The sequence below is a fragment of the Salmo salar genome, chromosome 12 (assembly GCF_965601325.2).
Source record: "Salmo salar chromosome 12, fSalSal1, whole genome shotgun sequence".
In the NCBI taxonomy this organism is placed as follows: domain Eukaryota; kingdom Metazoa; phylum Chordata; class Actinopteri; order Salmoniformes; family Salmonidae; genus Salmo; species Salmo salar.
The window spans coordinates 5,602,046-5,629,992 of record NC_138302.1 but is presented as its reverse complement, the minus strand read 5'-3'; the positions used below and the strand labels follow the sequence as shown (position 1 = coordinate 5,629,992).

General features: G+C 42.0%; 1 protein-coding gene across 1 annotated transcript; it reads right to left on the bottom strand.

Annotated features, from left to right (window-relative positions):
- On the bottom strand, positions 1-27,690 carry LOC106595590 (monocyte to macrophage differentiation factor 2). The gene is made up of 7 exons (XM_082958485.1): positions 27,389-27,690; positions 18,937-19,018; positions 17,843-18,003; positions 16,702-16,776; positions 9,073-9,174; positions 8,646-8,715; positions 1-8,215 (listed from the first exon to the last, which is right to left on the bottom strand). Exons 1-7 carry the CDS (start codon positions 27,400-27,402, stop codon positions 8,012-8,014), a joined length of 708 nt encoding a protein of 235 aa, XP_082814611.1. The 5' UTR covers positions 27,403-27,690; the 3' UTR covers positions 1-8,011.
- Positions 27,691-27,947: the final 257 nt, after the last annotated feature.

Sequence of the window (27,947 nt, the reverse complement as noted above, 5' to 3'; positions counted from 1 at the left end):
TCTCACTGATATAAAAGCTTGTTATTAAAATGACAGACACATAGAAAACACATCATCGTCTTCATCATCATCACAGTAATATTAAATCAAAGATTTTGACAAGTAGAATCATCAGGTGTGTTACTGCTTGGTGGAAACAAAACCCTGCTCTCTGTAGATGGTAGTCCAGCCCAATGGCCAGCTCCACAGAAACACTTATAGCATTATAAACACTATGTATGGAGCAGCAATGCACGCTGTTATAGAGCTCCTATGAAGAGGAAGAGGGTGAAGAGGGTTTATAAAGGCCCATGGGCAGTGTAGAAAGTGGGAGTGACTTATTTACATTAGAAAACACATCCATGGCAACGTCTGAGGCAGTGTTGTGGCAGTAGAGAGACTTACTACTACCCTTATTAAACATCTATAACATGTTCATAACATACTTATATCATGGTATAACAGGTCTGGTGTTGTGGCAGTCGAGAGACACTACTACCCTTATTAAACATCGATAATATGTTCATAACATGTTTATAACATACTAATATCATGGTATAACAGGTCTGGTGTTGTGGCAGTAGAGAGACTGACTACCCTTATTAAACATCTATAATATGTTCATAACATGTTCATAACATACTTATATCATGGTATAACAGGTCTGGTGTTGTGGCAGTAGAGACAGACTCTCAGTGCCGTAGACCAGTGTTCATAAGTCTTTTATAGTTCTATAACATGTTAACCTGTCTATATGTTCTAAAACATGTCTGTCTGATCTATGAGATACATAATACAGATCTGACAGAAATGTATGGTAGCTCTATCGATGACAACTCTATGACCTGTCTATGACACCTCTATGAGCTGTCTATGACACTGCTGTGACAGTCTATGACCTGTCTATAACCTCTCTATGACCTGTCTATGAACGGTCTATGACACCTCTATGACCTGTCTATGACACCTCTATGACCTGTCTATGATCCCTCTATGACCCGTCTATGACACCTCTATGACCCGTCTATGACACCTCTATGACCCGTCTATGACACCTCTATGACCCGTCTATGACACCTCTATGACCAATCTATGACACCTCTATGACCTGTCTATGACACCTCTATGACCTGTCTATGAAGTGTAATAACCGTCCGTTATAAGGACTGGAGAACACCAGTCGGTCTGTGGCAGTAGAACACTGTTAGTCCTACTCCCTACTGACACCAACAATTGTTTGTAAACAGAGGGTCTTCACGAGTCTATGCATCGATTGGCTTAATGAGTTTGTTTTGAGTGTTGATTGTTTGTGCATTTCGTCCTGTGACCACAGGGGACGAGCTAAATTACAGACTGCAGCATTAAGAGCAGTCTATACCATCCCAAACTGGTGATCAACCGTACGTCTCCTATTCTGACGTGTGATTGGTCTGCGTACGGCTCCTAGTCTAAAGTGATTGGTTCTGTTTGTACATCTGTTGTCAGCCAGTTCATTCACAAACTGACTCATCATTAAAGAGCAATACTGAAATAGAATAATGATAACAAATCAGAATCCCAACAACAACATATTGACCACATGAATCAGGAACACTGGTTTAACGAGACCAAGGAGAAGAAGCAACAAGACATAATAGAGAAGACAAGTCTTTTCTAGTGAGCGGTGGAGGGAAGGAGGGACGGGTTTAGTCCCCTAGCTTATTCAGGGCATCGCCATAGCAACAGACCAAGGGTTCTGCGACAAGTGGTGATTCTAACTCAGGTCTCCCTCATATCAAAAGGCATCGCCATGGCAACAGACCGAGGGTTCTGCGACAAGTGGTGATTCTAACTCAGGTCTCCCGCATATCAAAAGGCATCGTCATGGCAACAGACCGAGGGTTCTGCGACACGCGGTGGTTCTAACTCAGGTCTCCCGCATATCAAAAGGCATCGCCATGGCAACAGACCGAGGGTTCTGCGACACGCGGTGGTTCTAACTCAGGTCTCCCGCATATCAAAAGAAAGTAGTGGCCTATGTTGGGAATAGGGTGCCATTTCTGAATCTTGAGGGGGGAGGCTAAGAACACTACAGGATAGTGTGCTCCTACAGCAGAGCACATACATGTTACACACGTTACATAGGCCTATGTGTTTTAATGCTACGTCTGTGTTACAATACTGTCTGGTCCGAGGTCGGGGGTCACTGTGTCAGGGTCAGGAGGTCACTGTGGTAGTGTGCTATAAAACACAGCAGTGTGAGGTCACAACAGCAAGCCAACTGGGAACACTGCCCAAATGAAAGCTGCTTTGGAGTTTTATATAGCACCGCTCTGTTTAGCAATGTAGTAGTGTGCTGTCTGTCTGTTGGGAAGGGCTTTCTGCTGCTGTCAGGGCAGTGGTTGGGAAGGGCTTTCTGCTGCTGTCAGGGCAGCGGTTGGGAAGGGCTTTCTGCTGCTGTCAGGGCAGTGGTTGGGAAGGGCTTTCTGCTGCTGTCAGGGCAGCGGTTGGGAAGGGCTTTCTGCTGCTGTCAGGGCAGTGGTTGGGAAGGGCTTTCTGCTGCTGTCAGGCCAGCGGTTGGGAAGGGCTTTCTGCTGCTGTCAGGGCAGCGGTTGGGAAGGGCTTTCTGCTGCTGTCAGGGCAGCGGTTGGGAAGGGCTTTCTGCTGCTGTCAGGGCAGCGGTTGGGAAGGGCTTTCTGCTGCTGTCAGGGCAGCGGTTGGGAAGGGCTTTCTGCTGCTGTCAGGGCAGCGGTTGGGAAGGGCTTTCTGCTGCTGTCAGGGCAGCGGTTGGGAAGGGCTTTCTGCTGCTGTCAGATCAGTGGTTGGGAAGGGCTTTCTGCTGCTGTCAGATCAGTGGTTGGGAAAGGCTTTCTGCTGCTGTCAGATCAGTGGTTGGGAAAGGCTTTCTGCTGCTGTCAGATCAGTGGTTGGGAAGGGCTTTCTGCTGCTGTCAGATCAGTGGTTGGGAAGGGCTTTCTGCTGCTGTCAGATCAGTGGTTGGGAAGGGCTTTCTGCTGCTGTCAGGGCAACGGTTGGGAAGGGCTTTCTGCTGCTGTCAGGGCAACGGTTGGGAAAGGCTTTCTGCTGCTGTCAGATCAGTGGTTGGGAAGGGCTTTCTGCTGCTGTCAGATCAGTGGTTGGGAAAGGCTTTCTGCTGCTGTCAGGGCAGCGGTTGGGAAGGGCTTTCTGCTGCTGTCAGGGCAGCGGTTGGGAAAGGCTTTCTGCTGGTGACAGATCAGTGGTTGGGAAGGGCTTTCTGCTGCTGTCAGAATAAAGGACATCAGAGGGGCGAAGGGCAGGAGAGGTCATGTATTGGAATACGACAACATAATAATATACAGAATGATAATAGTATTGATGACATTCCTCTCAGTTCCTCGGAGAATAACCAAAGACACTATAGAAGTGAGCATACATATTGAGACATATAAACCTTATAACATCCATATTGTACTGTCTGTTTCTAAATCATCAGAGGGACCTTCTAGACCTAACCCAGGTCACCTAACTAACCTAGTGGTTGAATATGTGGACAACTACAAATACCTAGGTGTCTGGTTAGACTGTAAACTCTCCTTCCAGACTCACATTAAGCATCTCCAATCCAAAATTAAATCTGGTATCGGCTTCCTATTTCACAACAAAGCATCCTTCTCTCATGCTGCCAAACATACCCTCGTAAAACTGACTATCCTACTGATCCTTGACTTCGGCGATGTCATTTACAAAATAGCCTCCAACACTCTACTCAGCAAATTGTATGTAGTCTATCACAGTGCCATCCGTTTTGTCACCAAAGCCCCATACACTACCCACCACTGCAACCTCTATGCTCTCGTTGGCTGGCCCTCGCTTCATATTTGTCGCCAAACCCACTGGCTCCAGGTCATCTATAAGTCTTTACTAGGTAAAGCCCTGCCTTATTTCAACTCACTGGTCACCATAGCAGCACACGCTCCAGCAGGTATATTTCACTAGTCATCCCGAAAGCCAACACCCCTTTGGCCGCCTTTCCTTCCAGTTCTCTGCTGCCAATGACTGGAACGAATTGCAACAATCACTGAAGCTGGAGACTTATATCTCCCTCACTAACTTTAAGCACCAGCTGTCAGAGCAGCTTACAGATCATTGCACCTGTACATAGCCCATCTGTAGATAGCCCCCCCCTACTACCACATCCCCATATTGTTATTTATTGTTTCTCTTTTGCACCCCAGTGTCTCTACTTGCACATCATCATCTGCACATCTATCACTCCAGGGTTTATGCTAAATTGTAATTATTTCGCCACTACGGCCTATTTATTGCCTTACCTCCCTAATCTTACTCCATTTGCACACACTGTATATAGATTTTTTATATTGTGTTATTGACTGTAGGTTTGTTTATCCAATATGTAACTGTGTTGTTTTTGTCGCACTGCTTTGCTTTATCTTGGCCAGGTCGCACTGCTTTGCTTTATCTTGGCCAGGTCGCACTGCTTTGCTTTATCTTGGCCAGGTCGCAGTTGTAAATGAGAACATGTTCTCAACTGGCCTACCTGGTTAAATAAAGGTGAAATAAAATAAAATAAAAATAAATAAATAAATAAAAATGTTAAGTTATTTTAGATGATGACACCTAGCTATATAGCTACTGAAACAGATGTAATTTTGCTATGTTTTTGGGGAAGAACATTGTTTGCATCCATGAGCTAGCTAGCTTTTTTTATGACCAGCACTGTAGGTGCGCGAGACAACTTTACCAGCATCATAGCATACGTATCAATGAATCGTTGTGACATATGAAATACGAGTGATAGTGTAATCAATGTGTAATAACTATGTAAAAAAATGTATCAACGCTTTCAATTATTATGTGACGGGCAGTCATAGTCAGGTCCTAATTGGTCAACAAGCTTATTTGACACGTCAAATAGTGTTAAATAGTATATTTTTTGACACGCAAAGACCCAAACAATGTTCCATAGAATTCCTGGTTGAGAATGAAACGACTGAACAAATGAACAACGAAACAGAAGTGAAAGAAATGGGTTTTGATTATGTTTTACTGGTAACGGGGACATACGTAAATGCCATCAAAATAACCTTTTGGTCAGTGGTGTGTGTGTGTGTAACCTTTATTTAACTAGGAAAATATTGTATATCTGTATCGGCCAAAAATGTCATATCGGTGCATCACAAATAATAATACTAGTAATAACAATAACAGTAATAATAATAATAGTAATAATAATACTAGTAATAATAGTAAAAATAATAACAGTAATAATAATAGTAATACTAGTAATAATAATGCTAGTAATAATAATAATGCTAGTAATAATAATAATGGTAGTAATAATAATACTAGTAATGGTAGTAATAATAATAACAGTAATAATAGTAATACCAGTAATAATAATACTAGTAATAATAGTAATAATAATAACAGTAATAGCAATAAAATTATTATTATTATAGTAGTAGTAGTAAATACTGGCTGTAGTAGGATAATACCTGCACTAGTCTGGAATGTAATAATAATAATAACAATAATAGTAATAAAAAAACTATAATAATAATAATAATAATAATGGCTGTAGTAGGATAATACCTGCACTAGTCTGGAATGTAATAATAATAATAATAATAACAATAATAGTAATAATAATAACAATAATAATAACAATAACAGTAATAATGTCTGTAGTGTGATAATACCTGCACTAGACTGGAATGTAATAGTAGTACAATCAGGAGAAACACCTTCACCGTCTGTCACTTCTAGACTACTCTACCACGCACGGACACACACGCACGCACACTACACTGGAGGGTTACATAACTAACTTTACATCCTGTCTGTCACTTCTAGACTACTCTACCACGCACGGACACGCACACTACAGTGGAGGGTTACATAACTAACTTTACATCCTGTCTGTCACTTCTAGACTACTCTACCACACACGGACACACACGCACGCACACTACACTGCACTACACTGGAGGGTTACATAACTAACTTTACATCCTGTCTGTCCAGGACACATAAACCAGTGATTTACAGCCTGTCTGTCCAGGACACATAAACCAGTGATTTACAGCCTGTCTGTCCAGGACACATAAACCAGTGATTTACATCCTGTCTGTCCAGGACACATAAACCAGTGATTTACAGCCTGTCTGTCCAGGACACATAAACCAGTGATTTACATCCTGTCTGTCCAGGACACATAAACCAGTGATTACCTCATGTCTGTCCAGGACACATTAACCAGTGATTTACATCCTGTCTGTCCAGGACACATAAACCAGTGATTTACATCCTGTCTGTCCAGGACACATTAACCAGTGATTACATCCTGTCTGTCCAGGACACATTAACCAGTGATTTACATCCTGTCTGTCCAGGACACATAAACCAGTGATTTACATCCTGTCTGTCCAGGACACATTAACCAGTGATTACATCCTGTCTGTCCAGGACACATTAACCAGTGATTTACATCCTGTCTGTCCAGGACACATAAACCAGTGATTTACATCCTGTCTGTCCAGGACACATAAACCAGTGATTACATCATGTCTGTCCAGGACACATAAACCAGTGATTTACATCCTGTCTGTCCAGGACACATAAACCAGTGATTTACATCCTGTCTGTCCAGGACACATAAACCAGTGATCTCCCCACGTTTCTATAGTTCTATTCACATCTCCCTGTTGTTGTTTTTGTCGCACTGCTTTGCTTTATCTTGGCCAGGTCGCAGTTGTAAATGAGAACTTGTTCTCAACTAGCCTACCTGATCAAATAAAGGTGAAATAATAAATCTCTCCACGTTTCTATGGTTCTATTCACATCTCTCCATGTTTCTATGGTTCTATTCACATTTCTCCACGTTTCTATGGTTCAATTCGCATCTCTCCACGTTTCTATGGTTCTATTCACATCTCTCCATGTTTCTATGGTTCTATTCACATCTCTCCACGTTTCTATGGTTCTATTCACATTTCTCCACGTTTCTATGGTTCAATTCGCATCTCTCCACGTTTCTATGGTTCTATTCACATCTCTCCATGTTTCTATGGTTCTATTCACATCTCTCCACGTTTCTATGGTTCTATTCACATTTCTCCACGTTTCTATGGTTCAATTCGCATCTCTCCACGTTTCTATGGTTCTATTCGCATCTCTCCATGTTTCTATGGTTCTATTCACATCTCTCCATGTTTCTATGGTTCTATTCACATCTCTCCATGTTTCTATGGTTCTATTCGCATCTCTCCATGTTTCTATGGTTCAATTCGCATCTCTCCACGTTTCTATGGTTCAATTCACATCTCTCCACGTTTCTATGGTTCAATTCACATCTCTCCACGTTTCTATGGTTCTATTCACATCTCTCCACGTTTCTATGGTTCTATTCACATCTCTCCATGTTTATATGGTTCTATTCACATCTCTCCACGTTTCTATGGTTCTATTCACATCTCTCCACGTTTCTATGGTTCTATTCACATCTCTCCACGTTTCTATGGTTCAATTCACATCTCTCCACGTTTCTATGGTTCAATTCACATCTCTCCACGTTTCTATGGTTCAATTCACATCTCTCCACGTTTCTATGGTTCAATTCACATCTCTCCACGTTGCTATGGTTCTATTCACATCTCTCCACGTTTCTATGGTTCAATTCACATCTCTCCACGTTTCTATGGTTCTATTCACATCTCTCCACGTTTCTATGGTTCAATTCACATCTCTCCACGTTTCTATGGTTCAATTCACATCTCTCCATGTTGCTATGGTTCTATTCACATCTCTCCACGTTTCTATGGTTCAATTCACATCTCTCCACGTTTCTATGGTTCAATTCACATATCTCCACGTTTCTATGGTTCAATTCACATATCTCCACGTTTCTATGGTTCAATTCACATCTCTCCATGTTTCTATGGTTAAATTCACATCTCTCCATCCCTCCTTTCTTGACATCACTTCTTCACAAGTCCACTCCTTCCTTCAACTTCCTGTGACGTCATCACCCCTCGCCCCCGGTCTCCGTGTGTCATCTGGATGTCTTCATCTGATTGGCTGCTGGCGTGTAGAGGTATCGGTAGATGGCGTAGTAATGGACGCCTGCTCCCATGGCAACAAACAGGTGCCAGATAGCATGGGCGAATGGGACGAGGCCATCACTCTTGAAGAACACCATGCCCAGACAGTAACAGGCACCGCCCACTAATAACTCACACAGCCCCTCACGGTCCGGCTACAGGGGGACAAAAAGGGTTAAAGGGACGGTCCACCCAAATTACATTCTCTCTCAAACATGGTTAATAATTCATACACTGATCCATCACACTCTTTCCCCTCCTTGAGCCCACCGTTCTCTCTGTTTTTGTTTAGCCTTGTGTTGTTTTGTTTTGACTACTGTTTTTTGTTTCATTTCTACAATTGTAAAAGAGACTTTGAGGACCTAAAGTTCTTTTTAAAGTCCCATGTGTTATTATGATTATAACATACTGGTTCTTACCCAGTAAGCAGTCTACGGACAAGAGAAAGCTTTCGATGCTTTGGTTTCGTTTACCTGGCCACCGTCTTAAAATGCTAACTTTTTTTGCATTTGTGCCCCAAAACCAATGCAAGTCAATATCCCCGATTTGAGCATTTTTGGAGTTTGATGCCTAAAAGTGTCTCACCATGGACAGGATGACCAAGGCTGGGAACACTCCCATCACTGTATAACAGATCAGTTCCATCAGCTTATACCTGGAGACAAGAAGAGACAGAGAGAGAGAGAAGGGAGAGAGAGAAGGGAAGAGAGAGACAAGGGAGAGAGAGAAGGGGAGAGAGAGACAAGGAGAGAGAGAAGGGGAGAGAGAGACAAGGAGAGAGAGAAGGGGAGAGAGAGACAAGGAGAGAGAGACAAGGGAGAGAGAGAAGGGGAGAGAGAGACAAGGAGAGAGAGAGAAGGGGAGAGAAGAGAGTGAAAGAGAGGAGAAAGAGTGAGAGAGAGAGAGAGAGAGACAAGGGAGAGAGAGACACCCACACACCCCCTCATCCACAAACACGTTACCTCTCGTGGAAGAAGACACCCACACACCCCCTCATCCACAAACACGTTACCTCTCGTGGAAGAAGAAGACGTATGTGGTTCCGACAGAGGCCATCACCCAGACCAACCACCTCATGTGACAGGTCCAGGGTCCTAGCTCCCGCAGGTTCAACCTGGATAATATTCATGTTACATCACATACTTTAAACAGACTACACACAAAACAAGGTCATCATATTCACAAGTTCAGTAGACTGATCTGATGATGTAGTCCAGACTAGTGTAGTCCAGACTAGTGTAGTCCATTATATGATGATGTAGTCCAGACTAGTGTAGTCCAGACTAGTGTAGTACAGTATATGATGATGGAGTCCAGACTAGTGTAGTCCAGTATATGATGCTGTAGTCCAGACTAGTGTAGTCCAGTATATGATGATGTAGTCCAGACTAGTGTAGTCCAGACTAGTGTAGTACAGAATATGATGCTGTAGTCCAGACTAGTGTAGTCCAGTATATGATGATGTAGTCCAGACTAGTGTAGTCCAGTATATGATGATGTAGTCCAGACTAGTGTAGTCCAGACTAGTGTAGTCCAGTATATGATGATGTAGTCCAGACTAGTGTAGTCCAGTATATGATGATGTAGTCCAGACTAGTGTAGTCCAGACTAGTGTAGTACAGTATATGATGATGTAGTCCAGACTAGTGTAGTACAGTATATGATGATCTAGTCCAGACTAGTGTAGTCCAGTATATGATGATCTAGTCCAGACTAGTGTAGTCCAGTATATGATGCTGTAGTCCAGACTAGTGTAGTCCAGTATATGATGCTGTAGTCCAGACTAGTGTAGTCCAGTATATGATGCTGTAGTCCAGACTAGTGTAGTCCAGTATATGATGCTGTAGTCCAGACTAGTGTAGTACAGTATATGATGATCTAGTCCAGACTAGTGTAGTACAGACTAGTGTAGTCCAGTATATGATGCTGTAGTCCAGACTAGTGTAGTACAGACTAGTGTAGTCCAGTATATGATGCTGTAGTCCAGACTAGTGTAGTACAGTATATGATCTAGTCCAGACTAGTGTAGTCCAGTATATGATGATGTAGTCCAGACTAGTGTAGTACAGACTAGTGTAGTCCAGTATATGATCTAGTTCAGACTAGTGTAGTCCAGTATATGATGATGTAGTCCAGACTAGTGTAGTACAGTATATGATGATGTAGTCCAGACTAGTGTAGTACAGTATATGATGATCTAGTCCAGACTAGTGTAGTCCAGTATATGATGATGTAGTCCAGACTAGTGTAGTACAGACTAGTGTAGTCCAGTATATGATGCTGTAGTCCAGACTAGTGTAGTCCAGTATATGATGCTGTAGTCCAGACTAGTGTAGTCCAGTATATGGTGATGTAGTCCAGACTAGCGTAGTACAGTATATGATGATCTAGTCCAGACTAGTGTAGTCCAGTATGTGATGCTGTAGTCCAGACTAGTGTAGTCCAGTATATGATGATGTAGTCCAGACTAGTGTAGTACAGTATATGATGCTGTAGTCCAGACTAGCGTAGTCCAGACTAGTGTAGTACAGTATATGATGATGTAGTCTAGACTAGTGTAGTCCAGAGTAGTGTAGCACAGTATGTGATGCTGTAGTCCAGACTAGTGTAGTCCAGTATATGATGCTGTAGTCCAGACTAGTGTAGTCCAGTATATGATGCTGTAGTCCAGACTAGCGTAGTCCAGACTAGTGTAGTACAGTATATGATGATGTAGTCCAGACTAGTGTAGTCCAGTATATGATGCTGTAGTCCAGACTAGTGTAGTACAGTATATGATGATGTAGTCCAGACTAGTGTAGTCCAGTATATGATGATCTAGTCCAGACTAGTGTAGTCCAGTATATGATGATGTAGTCCAGACTAGTGTAGTACAGTATATGATGATCTAGTCCAGACTAGTGTAGTCCAGTATATGATGCTGTAGTCCAGACTAGTGTAGTACAGTATATGATGCTGTAGTCCAGACTAGTGTAGTCCAGTATATGATGATGTAGTCCAGACTAGTCTAGTACAGTATGTGATGCGGTAGTCCAGACTAGTGTAGTCCAGTATATGATGCTGTAGTCCAGACTAGTGTAGTACAGTATATGTCAGATATTATAATGGTAGATTATTATATATATATACATGCAGCCTGGTATCATTATTATATACATACATGCAGCCTGGTATCACAGATATTATAATGGTATATTATTATATATATACATGCAGCCTGGTATCACAGATATTATAATGGTAGATTATTATATATATACATGCAGCCTGGTATCATTATTATATATATACATGCAGCCTGGTATCACAGATATTATAATGGTAGATTATTATATATATACATGCAGCCTGGTATCATTATTATATATATACATGCAGCCTGGTATCACAGATATTATAATGGTAGATTATTATATATATACATGCAGCCTGGTATCATTATTATATATATACATGCAGCCTGGTATCACAGATATTATAATGGTAGATTATTATATATATACATGCAGCCTGGTATCATTATTATATACATACATGCAGCCTGGTATCACAGATATTATAATGGTAGATTATTATATATATACATGCAGCCTGGTATCATTATTATATACATACATGCAGCCTGGTATCACAGATATTATAATGGTAGATTATTATCCTTACACTAAATGACCAAAAGTATGTGGACACCTGCTCGTCAAACATCTCATTCCAAAATCATGGGCATTAATATTTGTATTTGTATTTATTATGGATCCCCATTAGTTCCTGCCAAGGCAGCAGCTACTCTTCATGGGGTTTATTATGGATCCCCATTAGTTCCTGCCAAGGCAGCAGCTACTCTTCCTGGGGTTTATTATGGATCCCCATTAGTTCCTGCCAAGGCAGCATCTACTCTTCATGGGGTCCAGCAAATTAAGGCAGTTATACAATTTTATAACATTACAACACATTCACAGATTTCCCAACACACTGTGTGCCCTCAGGCCCCTACTCTGCCCCTACCACAAATCTATGTGTGTGTGTGTATAGTGCGTATGCTATTGTGTGTGTGTGTGTGTGTGTGTGTGTGTGTGTGTGTGTGTGTGTGTGTGTGTGTGTGTGTGTGTGTGTGTGTGTGTGTGTGTATAGTGCGTATGCTATCGTGTGTGTGTGCATGTATCTGTGCCAATGTTTGTGTCTCTTCACAGTCCCCGCTGTTCCATAAGTTGTATTTTTACCTGCCTTTTAAATCTGATTCTACTGCTTGCATCAGTTACCTGATGTGGTATAGAGTTCCATGTAGTCATGGCTCTATGTAGTACTGTGTGCCTCCCATAGTCTGTTCTGGACTTGGGGACTGTGAAGAGACCTCTGGTGGCATGTTTTGTGGGGTATGGGTGGGTGTCCGAGCTGTGTGCCAGTAGTTTAGACAGACAGCTCGGTGCTTTCAACATGTCAATACCTCTCATAAATACAAGTAGTGATGTCGTCAATCTCTCCTCCACTTTGAGCCAGGAGAGATTGACATGCTTATTATTAATGTTAGCTCTCTGTGTACATCCAAGGGCCAGCCGTGCTGCCCTGTTCTGAGCCAATTGCAAATTTCCTAAGTCCTTTTGTGTGGCACCTGACCACATGACTGAACAGTAGTCAAGGTGCGACAAAACTAGGGCCTGTTGGACCTGCTTTGTTGATAGTGTTGTTAAGAAGACAGAGAAACACTTTATTATGGACAGACTTCTCCCCATCTTAGCTACTATTGTATCAACATGTTTTGACCATGACAGTTTACAATCCAGGCTTACTCCAAGCAGTTTAGTCACCTCAACCTGCTCAATTTCCACATTATTTATTACAAGATTTAGTTGAGATTTAGGGTTTAGTGAATGTTTTGTCCCAAATACAATGCTTTTAGTTTTAGAAATATTTAGGGCTAACTTATTCCTTGCCACCCACTCTGAAACTAACTGCAACTCTTTGTTAAGTGTTGCAGTCATTTCTGTCGCTGTAGTAGCTGATGTGTATAGTGTTGAGTCATCCGCATACATAGACACACTGGCTTTACTCAAAGTCAGTGGCATGTCATTTGTAAAAAAAAAAAAAAAAGCAGCTAACCTGGGGAATTCCTGCTTCTACCTGGATTATATTTGAGAGGCTTCCATTAAAGAACACCCTCTGTGTCCTGTTAGACAAGTAACTCTTTATCCACATTATAGCAGGGGGTGTAAAGTCATACGTTTTTCCAGCAGCAGACTATGATCGATAATGTCAAAAGCCGCACTGAAGTCTAACAAGACATCCCCCACAATCATTTTATCATCAATTTCATTTGTGTGAGTGCTGTGGTTGTTGAGTGTTCTTCCCCATAAAGCGTGCTGAAAGTTTACTGTGGAGTTGGTCCCACCTTTGCTGTTATAACAACTGAAGACTGTGGAGAAGCTCTGGACTATAGAGATAGATACAGTAGTGTAGTCTAGTTATAGAGACAGTAGTGTAGTCTAGTTATAGAGAAAGTAGTCTAGTTATAGAGACAGTAGTCTAGTTATAGAGACAGTAGTCTAGTTATAGAGACAGTAGTGTAGTCTAGTTAAAGAGACAGTAGTGTAGTCTAGTTAAAGAGACAGTAGTAGTTATAGAGACAGCAGTGTAGTTATAGAGACAGTAGTGTAGTCTAGTTATAGAAACAGTAGTCTAGTTATAGAGACAGTAGTGTAGTCTAGTTATAGAGACAGTAGTGGTTATAGAGACAGTAGTGTAGTCTAGTTATACAGACAGTAGTCTAGTTATAGAGACAGTAGTGTAGTTATAGAGACAGTAGTGTAGTCCAGTTATAGAGACAGTAGTGTAGTTATAGAGACAGAAGTATAGTTATAGAGACAGTAGTGTAGTCTAGTTACAGAGACAGTAGTGTAGTCTAGTTATAGAGACAGTAGTGTAGTCTAGTTATAGAGACAATAGTAGTTATAGAGACAGCAGTGTAGTTATAGAGACAGTAGTGTAGTCTAGTTATAGAAACAGTAGTCTAGTTATAGAGACAGTAGTGTAGTCTAGTTATAGAGACAGTAGTGGTTATAGAGACAGTAGTGTAGTCTAGTTATACAGACAGTAGTCTAGTTATAGAGACAGTAGTGTAGTTATAGAGACAGTAGTGTAGTCTAGTTATAGAGACAGTAGTGTAGTCTAGTTATAGAGACAGTAGTGTAGTCTAGTTATAGAGACAGTAGTGTAGTCTAGTTATAGAGACAGTAGTGTAGTCTAGTTAAAGAGACAGTAGTGTAGTCTAGTTAAAGAGACAGTAGTGTAGTCTAGTTATAGAGACAGTAGTAGTTATAGAGACAGTAGTGTAGTCTAGTTATAGAAACAGTAGTCTAGTTATAGAGACAGTAGTGTAGTCTAGTTATAGAGACAGTAGTGTAGTCTAGTTATAGAGACAGTAGTCTAGTTATAGAGACAGAAGTGTAGTTATAGAGACAGTAGTGTAGTCCAGTTATAGAGACAGTAGTGTAGTTATAGAGACAGTAGTCTAGTTATAGAGACAGTAGTGTAGTCTAGTTATAGAGACAGTAGTGTAGTTAGAGACAGTAGTGTAGTCTAGCTATAGAGACAGTTGTCTAGTTATAGAGACAGTAGTGTAGTCTAGTTATAGAGACAGTAGTCTAGTTATAGAGACAGTAGTCTAGTCTAGTTATAGAGACAGTAGTGTAGTTATAGAGACAGTAGTGTAGTTATAGAGACAGTAGTGTAGTGTAGTTATAGAGACAGTAGTGTAGTCTAGTTATAGAGACAGTAGTGTAGTCTAGTTACAGAGACAGTAGTGTAGTCTAGTTATAGAGACAGTAGTGTAGTCTAGTTATAGAGACAGTAGTGTAGTCTAGTTATAGAGACAGTAGTCTAGTTATAGAGACAGTAGTCTAGTTATAGAGACAGTAGTCTAGTTATAGAGACAGTAGTCTAGTTACAGAGACAGTAGTGTAGTCTAGTTATAGAGACAATAGTAGTTATAGAGACAGTAGTGTAGTCTAGTTATAGAGACAGTAGTGTAGTCTAGTTATAGAGACAGTAGTCTAGTTATAGAGACAGTAGTCTAGTTATAGAGACAGTAGTCTAGTTATAGAGACAGTAGTGTAGTCTAGTTACAGAGACAGTAGTGTAGTCTAGTTACAGAGACAGTAGTGTAGTCTAGTTGTAGAGACAGTAGTCTAGTTATAGAGACAGTAGTAGTTATAGAGACAGTAGTGTAGTCTAGTTATAGAGACAGTAGTCTAGTTAGAGACAGTAGTGTAGTCTAGTTATAGAGATAGTAGTGTATTCTAGTTATAGAGACAGCAGTGTAGTCTAGTTATAGAGACAGTAGTCTAGTTATAGAGACAGTAGTGGTTATAGAGACAGTAGTGTAGTCTAGTTATAGAGACAGTAGTGTAGTCTAGTTATAGAGACAGTAGTGTAGTCTAGTTATAGAGACAGTAGTGTAGTCTAGTTATAGAGACAATAGTAGTTATAGAGACAGTAGTGTAGTCTAGTTACAGAGACAGTAGTGTAGTCTAGTTACAGAGATAGTAGTCTAGTTATAGAAACAGTAGTGTAGTCTAGTTATAGAGACAGTAGTGTAGTCTAGTTATAGAGACAGTAGTGTAGTCTAGTTATAGAGACAGTAGTCTAGTTAGAGACAGTAGTGTAGTTATAGACACAGTGTAGTCTAGTTATATGGACAGTAGTGTAGTCTAATTATAGAGACAGTAGTGTAGTCTAGTTATAGAGACAGTAGTGTAGTCTAGTTATAGAGACAGTAGTCTAGTTATAGACACAGTGTAGTCTAGTTATAGAGACAGTAGTCTAGTTATAGAGACAGTAGTGTAGTCTAGTTATAGAGACAGTAGTGTAGTCTAGTTATAGAGACAGTAGTGTAGTCTAGTTAAGAGACAGTAGTCTAGTTATAGAGACAGTAGTCTAGTTATAGAGACAGTAGTGTAGTCTAGTTATAGAGACAGTAGTGTAGTCTAGTTATAGAGACAGTAGTGGTTATAGAGACAGTAGTGGTTATAGAGACAGTAGTGTAGTCTAGTTATAGAGACAGTAGTGTAGTCTAGTTATAGAGACAGTAGTGTAGTCTAGTTACAGAGTCAGTAGTGTAGTCTAGTTATAAAGACAGTAGTGCAGTCTAGTTAGAGAGACAGTAGTGGTTAAAGAGACAGTAGTGGTTATAGAGACAGTAGTGGTTATAGAGACAGTAGTGTAGTCTAGTTATAGAGACAGTAGTGTAGTCTAGTTATAGAGACAGTAGTGTAGTCTAGTTATAGAGACAGTAGTGTAGTCTAGTTATAGAGACAGTAGTGTAGTCTAGTTATAGAGACAGTAGTGTAGTCTAGTTATAGAGACAGTAGTGTAGTCTAGTTATAGAGACAGTAGTGTAGTCTAGTTATAGAGACAGTAGTGTAGTCTAGTTATAGAGACAGTAGTGTAGTCTAGTTACAGAGACAGTAGTCGGTTATAGAGACAGTAGTCTAGTTATAGAGACAGTAGTGTAGTCTAGTTATAGAGACAGTAGTGTAGTCTAGTTATAGAGACAGTAGTGTAGTCTAGTTACAGAGACAGTAGTGGTTATAGAGACAGTAGTGTAGTGTAGTTTGACAATGAGGCTGCAGTAGCACCTCTGACTCACCAGGGGGCGTAGGAGGCTGCTATGAAGAAATAGATCACCATTCTGTCACACATGTGGAAACAGTGCTCCACAGACCTAGAGAGATACAGAACATGATTATACATACTGCTGCTATTAACCATATACACTACCTAACCCTAACCTTATACACAGATCGGCAGGTAGACTGGTGGTTAGAGTGTTGGGGCAGTAACCGAAATGTTGCTGGATGGAATCCCAGAGCTGACAAGGTAAAAATCTGTCATTCTGCCCCTGAACAAGGCAGTTAACCCCCTGTTCCCCGGTAGGCCGTCATTGTAAATAAGATTTTGTTCTGAACTGACTCTTTTTTTTTTTTGTTAATGTGGAAACAACGCCCTACCGAGAAATTATTACAGGCTACATACTATCTAACCCTAAACCGCAGTATAGACCATTACTACAACCCTGTTATAACATGATAATATCTTTACACTAGAACCACAGAATAACCCTGCAGAGACAAACATTACCATCTCTGTAATGACAATAATATATTAATATAACTCTAATCCCCTCCCAGAGAGGGAGAGAGAGAGAGAGAGAGAGAGAGAGAGAGAGAGAGAGAGAGAGAGAGAGAGAGAGGGAGAGACGGGGGGGTAAGAGAGAGGGATAGAGAGAGAGGGAGAGGGGGGAGAGAGAGAGAGAGAGGGAGAGACGGGGGGTAAGAGAGAGGGATAGAGAGAGAGGGAGAGGGGGAGAGGAGAGAGAGAGGGAGAGACGGGGGGTAAGAGAGAGGGATAGAGCGAGGGGGAGAGGAGAGAGAGACAGGGGGGGTAAGAGAGAGGGATAGAGAGAGAGGGAGAGGGGGGAGAGGAGAGAGAGAGGGAGAGACAGGGGGGTAAGAGAGAGGGATAGAGAGAGAGGGAGAGGGGGGAGAGGAGAGAGAGAGGGAGAGACAGGGGGGGAAGAGAGAGGGATAGAGAGAGAGGGAGAGGGGGGAGAGGAGAGAGAGAGACAGGGGGGTAAGAGAGAGGGATAGAGAGCGAGGGAGAGGGGGGAGAGGAGAGAGAGAGAGAGGGAGAGACAGGGGGGGTAAGAGAGAGGGATAGAGGGGGGGAGAGAAAAATCAAAAGTGTTTTTGTGCGTGACTGTGTGTGCGTGACTGTGTGTGTGTGTGTACCGTAGGTGGCTTTTCTTCCAGGTCACTGTGTGGAACAGAGTAGAGATGAGGAAGAGGGAGGTGAGCCCCGCCCCATAGAGCCAGGCTGAGACACGCTCCCATTGGTCCTCAGACAGGAAGTGCAGCACAGAGCTGCCCAATAGGCTGGGGATTACCCACAGCTGCAGGAAATAGAGCACACACACAAATTATTCGATTCAACAATGGTGGTCCTTTGCAGCTCAGTGGGTTCAACTCCCAGGACCACCAAAACATAACACGGTGGTCCTCTGTTGGTTCAACTCCCAGGACAACCCAAACATAACACGGTGGTTCTCTGTAGCTCAGTGGGTTCAACTCCCAGGACCACCCAAACATAACACGGTGGTCCTCTGTAGCTCAGTGGGTTCAACTCCCAGAACCACCCAAACATAACACGGTGGTCCTCTGTTGGTTCAACTCCCAGGACCACCCAAACATAACACGGTGGTCCTCTGTTGGTTCAACTCCCAGGACAACCCAAACATAACACGGTGGTCCTCTGTAGCTCAGTGGGTTCAACTCCCAGGAACACCCAAACATAACATGGTGGTCCTCTGTAGCTCAGTGGGTTCAACTCCCAGGACAACCCAAACATAACACGGTGGTCCTCTGTAGCTCAGTGGGTTCAACTCCCAGGACCACCCAAACATAACACGGTGGTCCTCTGTAGCTCAGTGGGTTCAACTCCCAGAACCACCCAAACATAACACGGTGGTCCTCTGTTGGTTCAACTCCCAGGACCACCCAAACATAACACGGTGGTCCTCTGTAGCTCAGTGGGTTCAACTCCCAGGAACACCCAAACATAACATGTATGCACACATGACTGTTAGTCGCTTTGGACAAAAGTGTCTGCTACCTGGCATTGTTAGATTATAATCATGATTATAATCTCACGGTGTGTGTGTGTGTCTCATTGTGTGTGTGTTTGTTTCGGTATGTATGTATTTGTGTTTGTATGTGTATGTGTGTGTTTGTATGTGTATATGTTTGTGTGTGTCTCACCGCGTGTGTGTGCGTGTGTGTGTTTCTCTCTGTGTGTGTGTGTGTGTGTGTGTGTGTGTGTGTCTCACCGCGTGTGTAGCACAGTTTGCAGCATGTTCATAGTCTGTGGGTTGATACCTCTTATTGGACGGAACTCTGTTATTCATAAATCTGGAATTCAGAACAGACAACAAACAGAACAATCAGCGTTCTGCCTCGTTCTGACAGTAACATCACTGACTACATGTTATTAAATGTTACTCCTCGTTCTGACAGTAACATCACTGACTACATGTTATTAAATGTTACTCCTCGTTCTGACAGTAACATCACTGACTACATGTTATTAAATGTTACTCCTCGTTCTGACAGTAACGTCACTGACTACATGTTATTAAATGTTACTCCTCGTTCATACAGTAACATCACTGACTACATGTTATTAAATGTTACTCCTCGTTCTGACAGTAACATCACTGACTACATGTTATTAAATGTTACTCCTCGTTCTGACAGTAACATCACTGACTACATGTTATTAAATGTTACTCCTCGTTCTGACAGTAACATCACTGACTACATGTTATTAAATGTTACTCCTCGTTCTGACAGTAACATCACTGACTACATGTTATTAAATGTTACTCCTCGTTCTGACAGTAACATCACTGACTACATGTTATTAAATGTTACTCCTCGTTCATACAGTAACATCACTGACTACATGTTATTAAATGTTACTCCTCGTTCTGACAGTAACATCACTGACTACATGTTATTAAATGTTACTCCTCGTTCATACAGTAACATCACTGACTACATGTTATTAAATGTTACTCCTCGTTCTGACAGTAACGTCACTGACTACATGTTATTAAATGTTACTCCTCGTTCATACAGTAACATCACTGACTACATGTTATTAAATGTTACTCCTCGTTCTGACAGTAACGTCACTGACTACATGTTATTAAATGTTACTCCTCGTTCTGACAGTAACATCACTGACTACATGTTATTAAATGTTACTCCTCGTTCATGACAGTAACATCACTGACTACATGTTATTAAATGTTACTCCTCGTTCATACAGTAACATCACTGACTACATGTTATTAAATGTTACTCCTCGTTCTGACAGTAACATCACTGACTACATGTTATTAAATGTTACTCCTCGTTCATACAGTAACATCACTGACTACATGTTATTAAATGTTACTCCTCGTTCTGACAGTAACATCACTGACTACATGTTATTAAATGTTACTCCTCGTTCATACAGTAACATCACTGACTACATGTTATTAAATGTTACTCCTCGTTCATACAGTAACATCACTGACTACATGTTATTAAATGTTACTCCTCGTTCTGACAGTAACATCACTGACTACATGTTATTAAATGTTACTCCTCGTTCTGACAGTAACATCACTGACTACATGTTATTAAATGTTACTCCTCGTTCTGACAGTAACATCACTGACTACATGTTATTAAATGTTACTCCTCGTTCTGACAGTAACATCACTGACTACATGTTATTAAATGTTACTCCTCGTTCTGACAGTAACATCACTGACTACATGTTATTAAATGTTACTCCTCGTTCTGACAGTAACATCACTGACTACATGTTATTAAATGTTACTCCTCGTTCTGACAGTAACATCACTGACTACATGTTATTAAATGTTACTCCTCGTTCTGACAGTAACATCACTGACTACATGTTATTAAATGTTACTCCTCGTTCTGACAGTAACATCACTGACTACATGTTATTAAATGTTACTCCTCGTTCATACAGTAACATCACTGACTACATGTTATTAAATGTTACTCCTCGTTCTGACAGTAACATCACTGACTACATGTTATTAAATGTTACTCCTCGTTCATACAGTAACATCACTGACTACATGTTATTAAATGTTACTCCTCGTTCTGACAGTAACGTCACTGACTACATGTTATTAAATGTTACTCCTCGTTCATACAGTAACATCACTGACTACATGTTATTAAATGTTACTCCTCGTTCTGACAGTAACGTCACTGACTACATGTTATTAAATGATACTCCTCGTTCTGACAGTAACGTCACTGACTACATGTTATTAAATGTTACTCCTCGTTCATACAGTAACATCACTGACTACATGTTATTAAATGTTACTCCTCGTTCATACAGTAACATCACTGACTACATGTTATTAAATGTTACTCCTCGTTCTGACAGTAACATCACTGACTACATGTTATTAAATGTTACTCCTCGTTCATACAGTAACATCACTGACTACATGTTATTAAATGTTACTCCTCGTTCTGACAGTAACATCACTGACTACATGTTATTAAATGTTACTCCTCGTTCATACAGTAACATCACTGACTACATGTTATTAAATGTTACTCCTCGTTCATACAGTAACATCACTGACTACATGTTATTAAATGTTACTCCTCGTTCTGACAGTAACATCACTGACTACATGTTATTAAATGTTACTCCTCGTTCTGACAGTAACGTCACTGACTACATGTTATTAAATGTTACTCCTCGTTCATGACAGTAACATCACTGACTACATGTTATTAAATGTTACTCCTCGTTCTGACAGTAACATCACTGACTACATGTTATTAAATGTTACTCCTCGTTCTGACAGTAACATCACTGACTACATGTTATTAAATGTTACTCCTCGTTCTGACAGTAACATCACTGACTACATGTTATTAAATGTTACTCCTCGTTCTGACAGTAACATCACTGACTACATGTTATTAAATGTTACTCCTCGTTCTGACAGTAACATCACTGACTACATGTTATTAAATGTTACTCCTCGTTCTGACAGTAACATCACTGACTACATGTTATTAAATGTTACTCCTCGTTCATGACAGTAACATCACTGACTACATGTTATTAAATGTTACTCCTCGTTCTGACAGTAACATCACTGACTACATGTTATTAAATGTTACTCCTCGTTCATGACAGTAACATCACTGACTACATGTTATTAAATGTTACTCCTCGTTCTGACAGTAACGTCACTGACTACATGTTATTAAATGTTACTCCTCGTTCATGACAGTAACATCACTGACTACATGTTATTAAATGTTACTCCTCGTTCTGACAGTAACGTCACTGACTACATGTTATTAAATGATACTCCTCGTTCATACAGTAACATCACTGACTACATGTTATTAAATGTTACTCCTCGTTCATACAGTAACATCACTGACTACATGTTATTAAATGTTACTCCTCGTTCTGACAGTAACATCACTGACTACATGTTATTAAATGTTACTCCTCGTTCATACAGTAACATCACTGACTACATGTTATTAAATGTTACTCCTCGTTCTGACAGTAACATCACTGACTACATGTTATTAAATGTTACTCCTCGTTCATACAGTAACATCACTGACTACATGTTATTAAATGTTACTCCTCGTTCATACAGTAACATCACTGACTACATGTTATTAAATGTTACTCCTCGTTCTGACAGTAACATCACTGACTACATGTTATTAAATGATACTGCCCCCTCCCTCTCTATTCATTCCTGCTCCCCCCATTTTGTCTCTCTCCACCTCCCTCCATCAGTCTGTGTTAGTTTTGTCTGATTGAAAGAACATCTCTGATTGATAACAGAGTTCTGGAATCTCTCTCAGAAACCTGCTTTTTGCCATGACTACAGTTGCCTGGCAACTGCCAGTAACCACGGATCAACTGAGGCCGAAATAAGAAGTCTGTCTCTCTCTCACACACACACACACACACACACACACACACACACACACACACACACACACACACACACACACACACACACACACACACACACACACACACACACACACCCGACGTAGCTGTAGAGTGGTGATGTCACTGTAGCCATGGAAACCCCCGAGCAAGGAATTTATGTCACTGAAAACTCCCTTTTCCTCTTCTCTCTCCTCTCCCTCCATCCCTGTCTCCTCCCATCCTTCTCCTCACTCCCAGATCCATCTCTCCCTCCATCCCTGTCTCCTCCCATCCTTCTCCTCACTCCCAGATCCATCTCTCCCTCCATCCCTGTCTCCCTCCCACCCCCAGATCCATCTCTCCCTCCATCCTTCTCCTCACCCCCAGATCCATCTCTCCCTCCATCCTTCTCCTCACCCCCAGATCCATCTCTCCCTCCATCCTTCTCCTCACCCCCAGATCCATCTCTCCCTCCATCCTTCTCCTCACCCCCAGATCCATCTCTCCCTCCATCCTTCTCCTCACCCCCAGATCCATCTCTCCCTCCATCCCTCTCTCCTCCCATCCTTCTCCTCACTCCCAGATCCATCACCCTCTCCCCTCCTTTCTTCTCAGTGATTAAATTAGCCTGAAGAAAAGAGGATGTGTGGAGACAGGAACACACACAAGACATGTAGACACGGTGTGTGTGTGTAACGTCAGCGGTTATATCTGGGCCACATAGAAAGAGGCGGGGTGGTGTGTGTTCCTGTCCCTGTGAAAGAACCGAGTCACTGTCACCACCGCACACACACACGAAGAGTTGCATTAGCTCCCAGGGCTTTAGCTCAACTGGCTAACACAGTCACAGGGTTCAACCCCAGTCTGTCACACACAGACTCCTGGCCCAGTAAGTCTCTGTAATGTGTTCTGGGGTGAAGTTTCCCCTAGGTACAGATCTAGGATCAGTTTCCCCTAGGTACAGACCTAGGATGAGTTTCCCCTAGGTACAGCTTCCCCTAGGTACGAGCTTCCCCTAGGTACAGCCCCCTAGGATCAGTTTCCCCTAGGTACAGCCCTAGGATCAGCTTCCCCTAGGTACAGCCCTAGGATCAGCTTCCCCTAGGTACAGCTTCCCCTAGGTACAGCCCTAGGATCAGTTTCCCCTAGGTACAGCCCTAGGATCAGCTTCCCCAAGGTACAGACCTAGGATCAGCTTCCCCTAGGTACAGCTTCCCCTAGGTACAGCCCTAGGATCAGTTTCCCCTAGGTACAGCCCTAGGATCAGTTTCCCCTAGGTACAGCCCTAGGATCAGTTTCCCCTAGGTACAGACCTAGGATCAGTTTCCCCTAGGTACAGCCCTAGGATCAGCTTCCCCCAGGTACAGCCCTAGGATCAGTTTCCCCCAGGTACAGCCCTAGGATCAGTTTCCCCTAGGTACAGACCTAGGATCAGTTTCCCCTAGGTACAGACCTAGGATCAGTTTCCCCTAGGTACAGACCTAGGATCAGTTTCCCCTAGGTACAGACCTAGGATCAGTTTCCCTTAGGTACAGCCCTAGGATCAGTTTCCCCTAGGTACAGACCTAGGATCAGTTTCCCCTAGGTACAGCCCTAGGATCAGTTTCCCCTAGGTACAGCCCTAGGATCAGTTTCCCCTAGGTACAGCCCTAGGATCAGTTTCCCCTCTCCCAATCATAACCTTAACCATTAGTGGATAAAATGCAAAATTGACCCAAGACCATGAAGAGGAGCAACATCACCCTCATCCCTATAAAGTAGGTAGAGGTTGTCCCTCTCTAGTCTCTAAACACTATAAAGTAGGTAGAGGTTGTCCCTCTCTAGTCTCTAAACACTATAAAGTAGGTAGAGGTTGTCCCTCTCTAAACACTATAAAGTAGGTAGAGGTTGTCCCTCTAGTCTCTAAACACTATAAAGTAGGTAGAGGTTGTCCCTCTAGTCTCTAAACACTATAAAGTAGGTAGAGGTTGTCCCTCTCCAGTCTCTAAACACAATAAAGTAGGTAGAGGTTGTCCCTCTAGTCCCTAAACACTATAAAGTAGGTAGAGGTTGTCCCTCTAGTCCCTAAACACTATAAAGTAGGTAGAGGTTGTCCCTCTAGTCTCTAAACACTATAAAGTAGGTAGAGGTTGTCCCTCTAGTCTCTAAACACTATAAAGTAGGTAGAGGTTGTCCCTCTCTACTCTCTAAACACTATAAAGTAGGTAGAGGTTGTCCCTCTAGTCTCTAAACACTATAAAGTAGGTAGAGGTTGTCCCTCTAGTCTCTAAACACTATAAAGTAGGTAGAGGTTGTCCCTCTCTAGTCTCTAAACACTATAAAGTAGATAGAGGTTGTCCCTCTCTAGTCTCTAAACACTATAAAGTAGGTAGAGGTTGTCCCTCTAGTCTCTAAACACTATAAAGTAGGTAGAGGTTGTCTCTCTAGTCTCTAAACACTATAAAGTAGGTAGAGGTTGTCTCTCTCTAGTCTCTAAACACTATAAAGTAGGTAGAGGTTGTCTCTCTAAACACTATAAAGTAGGTAGAGGTTGTCCCTCTAGTCTCTAAACACTATAAAGTAGGTAGAGGTTGTCCCTCTAGTCTCTAAACACTATAAAGTAGGTAGAGGTTGTCCCTCTCTAGTCTCTAAACACTATAAAGTAGGTAGAGGTTGTCCCTCTAGTCTCTAAACACTATAAAGTAGGTAGAGGTTGTCCCTCTCTAGTCTCTAAACACTATAAACTAGGTAGAGGTTGTCCCTCTAGTCTCTAAACACTATAAAGTAGGTAGAGGTTGTCCCTCAAGTCTCTAAACACTATAAAGTAGGTAGAGGTTGTCCCTCTCTAGTCTCTAAACACTATAAAGTAGGTAGAGGTTGTCCCTCTCTAGTCTCTAAACACTATAAAGTAGGTAGAGGTTGTCCCTCTAGTCTCTAAACACTATAAAGTAGGTAGAGGTTGTCCCTCTAGTCTCTAAACACTATAAAGTAGGTAGAGGTTGTCCCTCTAGTCTCTAAACACTATAAAGTAGGTAGAGGTTGTCCCTCTAGTCTCTAAACACTATAAAGTAGGTAGAGGTTGTCCCTCTCTAGTCTCTAAACACTATAAAGTAGGTAGAGGTTGTCCCTCTCTAGTCTCTAAACACTATAAAGTAGGTAGAGGTTGTCCCTCTAGTCTCTAAACACTATAAAGTAGGTAGAGATTGTCCCTCTCTAGGCTCTAAACACACAGCACCTGGCCTGAATACAGGGACTTCCTCCTTCCTCTTTCTTTCCACCCCTCTCTCGCTCTCTCTTTCCATCTCTACCCTCTCTCTCTATCAATCTTTACCCCTCCCCACATCACTCCCCTCAATCCATCCTTCCCTCGCTCTCCACCCCTCCCCACCATCCATCCCTCCCTCCCCTCCATCTCTACCCCTCCCCACCATCCCCCCCATCTCTCTCTCTACCCCCTCTCTTTCCATCTCTACCCCTCCCTCTCCCCACCATCCATCCCTCCCCCTCCCCACCATCCCTCCATATACAGACAGCTGGCAGTTCTGTTAATTAGGTTATCAAGCTGTCTGTTAATGATCTGAGCCCCAGGCCACACACACATGGCCAGGCCAGACCAACAGATCACAGAGCCAAAGACCAGCAGGGCTACACCGAGTCCAGACTCTGTATGTGTGACAGTCTCTCTTTCTGACTGCAGTATCCTGTCTGTCTGTAGTCAGTGTGTCCAGACCTGTCTGTCTGTCTGTAGTCAGTGTGTCCAGACCTGTCTGTCTGTCTGTAGTCAGTGTGTCCAGACCTGTCTGTCTGTCTGTAGTCAGTGTGTCCAGACCTGTCTGTCTGTCTGTAGTCAGTGTGTCCAGACCTGTTTGTCTGTCTGTAGTCAGTGTGTCCAGACCTGTCTGTAGTCAGTGTGTCCAGACCTGTCTGTAGTCAGTGTGTCCAGACCTGTCTGTCTGTCTGTAGTCAGTGTGTCCAGACCTGTCTGTCTGTCTGTCTGTAATCAGTGTGGTCAGACCTGTCTGTCTGTCTGCTTCAAGACAAAGTGGCGTAGTAGTACAGGAGGATAGTAACAATACAACTACTTATCTGTCATCTCCTCTCACCGTTTATACACACACACACACACACACACCTAGGCTAACATTGATTGAACTATCCACCAATAGTCAGATGTACAGAACCACCCTGCTTACTGACAAAACTGGGGTAAGCCCACACACTAGTAAAAGTCTACTGGTGTAAATGCATCAGTCTGATGTCATCTGATGATATAACTACTTTAAATCAGAAACCATGGAAACAACTTGGCCATGGTAGTGCAGCCTGTACAAGGACATTTACATTAAATAGATTAGTAAAAGTTGTACGTCCCTGTGCGGTCCTTTCGGTTCCAGGTCGGTATTATCGATAAGGACCATAATCGGTATTCGTTATTCTACTGTAAAACAGATCATCTCCCAAGCGACGTAGACAGAACTCATACCTTCAACCATTCCAACGGTTTTCCACCTCATTATTATTGTATTATTATCATCATTGTCGTATTGTACTAAATAATAGCGTTACATAAACCAAACTAATATAGGGCAGCAGTCACAGTGAGTCCCAAATAGGTTAGCAACATCACAGCTGGTTATTGATATGTGCATGTTCGGCTTATCAAACCAACACATTCACGTTGATATAACGTCTTACTAACTGGACGTCACGATAAATAAATCATAAATAAATTAATGTTACACATTTAGGGCAAATGATAAAAACCCAATACCACATACCTTACAAGATTCATTTAAAATGTGGGAAAAACAGCAACAGTTGACGTAGAGAGGTGTAGTAGTGATAAGAAATGGTCTTCCGTGTTGTGTGTTGGAGCAGCGTCCTGTCCTGACTTGGTTGATTCCAGCTGCTACTAGCTATCTAACACACATCTGAGCCTCAGCTGATGGTGCTGATGGTGCTGCTGATCACCGACTAGTGAGTCTCCGGGATGCCGAGCCGAGGTGCTGCAGCGACGATATATGTTGCTGGATCCAGAGCAGGATACAGCCGGAAGTGCGAACGATGAAAACGGTTTCCAGGGAAAACAGTCTTCCTGCGTCGCGGAAGAATTAAAAAAAAGAATTAAAAAAAATATATACATATTTTTTTTTTATGGATTCGGTAACGGTTCAATCTGGATCCAAGTCATGATGTTGTTGTAAGCGTCCAGAGATACTGGGTTGGAGAATAGTTGGTTCTTTCTCTTTATTTTCTGAGAACCAAACGGACGGCTACAGCATCAAGTCAGAATTTCTGTCAACATCATAATGCATCTTATTATTTAACATAAAAACT

Bases quoted from the DNA above. Each gene is read 5' to 3' on its own strand.
- LOC106595590 (XM_082958485.1), bottom strand. The intron at 16,777-17,842 runs GTACACACACAC...GTATCTCTCTAG, and splicing joins TGGAAGAAAAGCCACCTACG to GTCTGTGGAGCACTGTTTCC. The intron at 9,175-16,701 runs GTGAGTCAGAGG...AATATTATCCAG, and splicing joins GCAGCCTCCTACGCCCCCTG to GTTGAACCTGCGGGAGCTAG.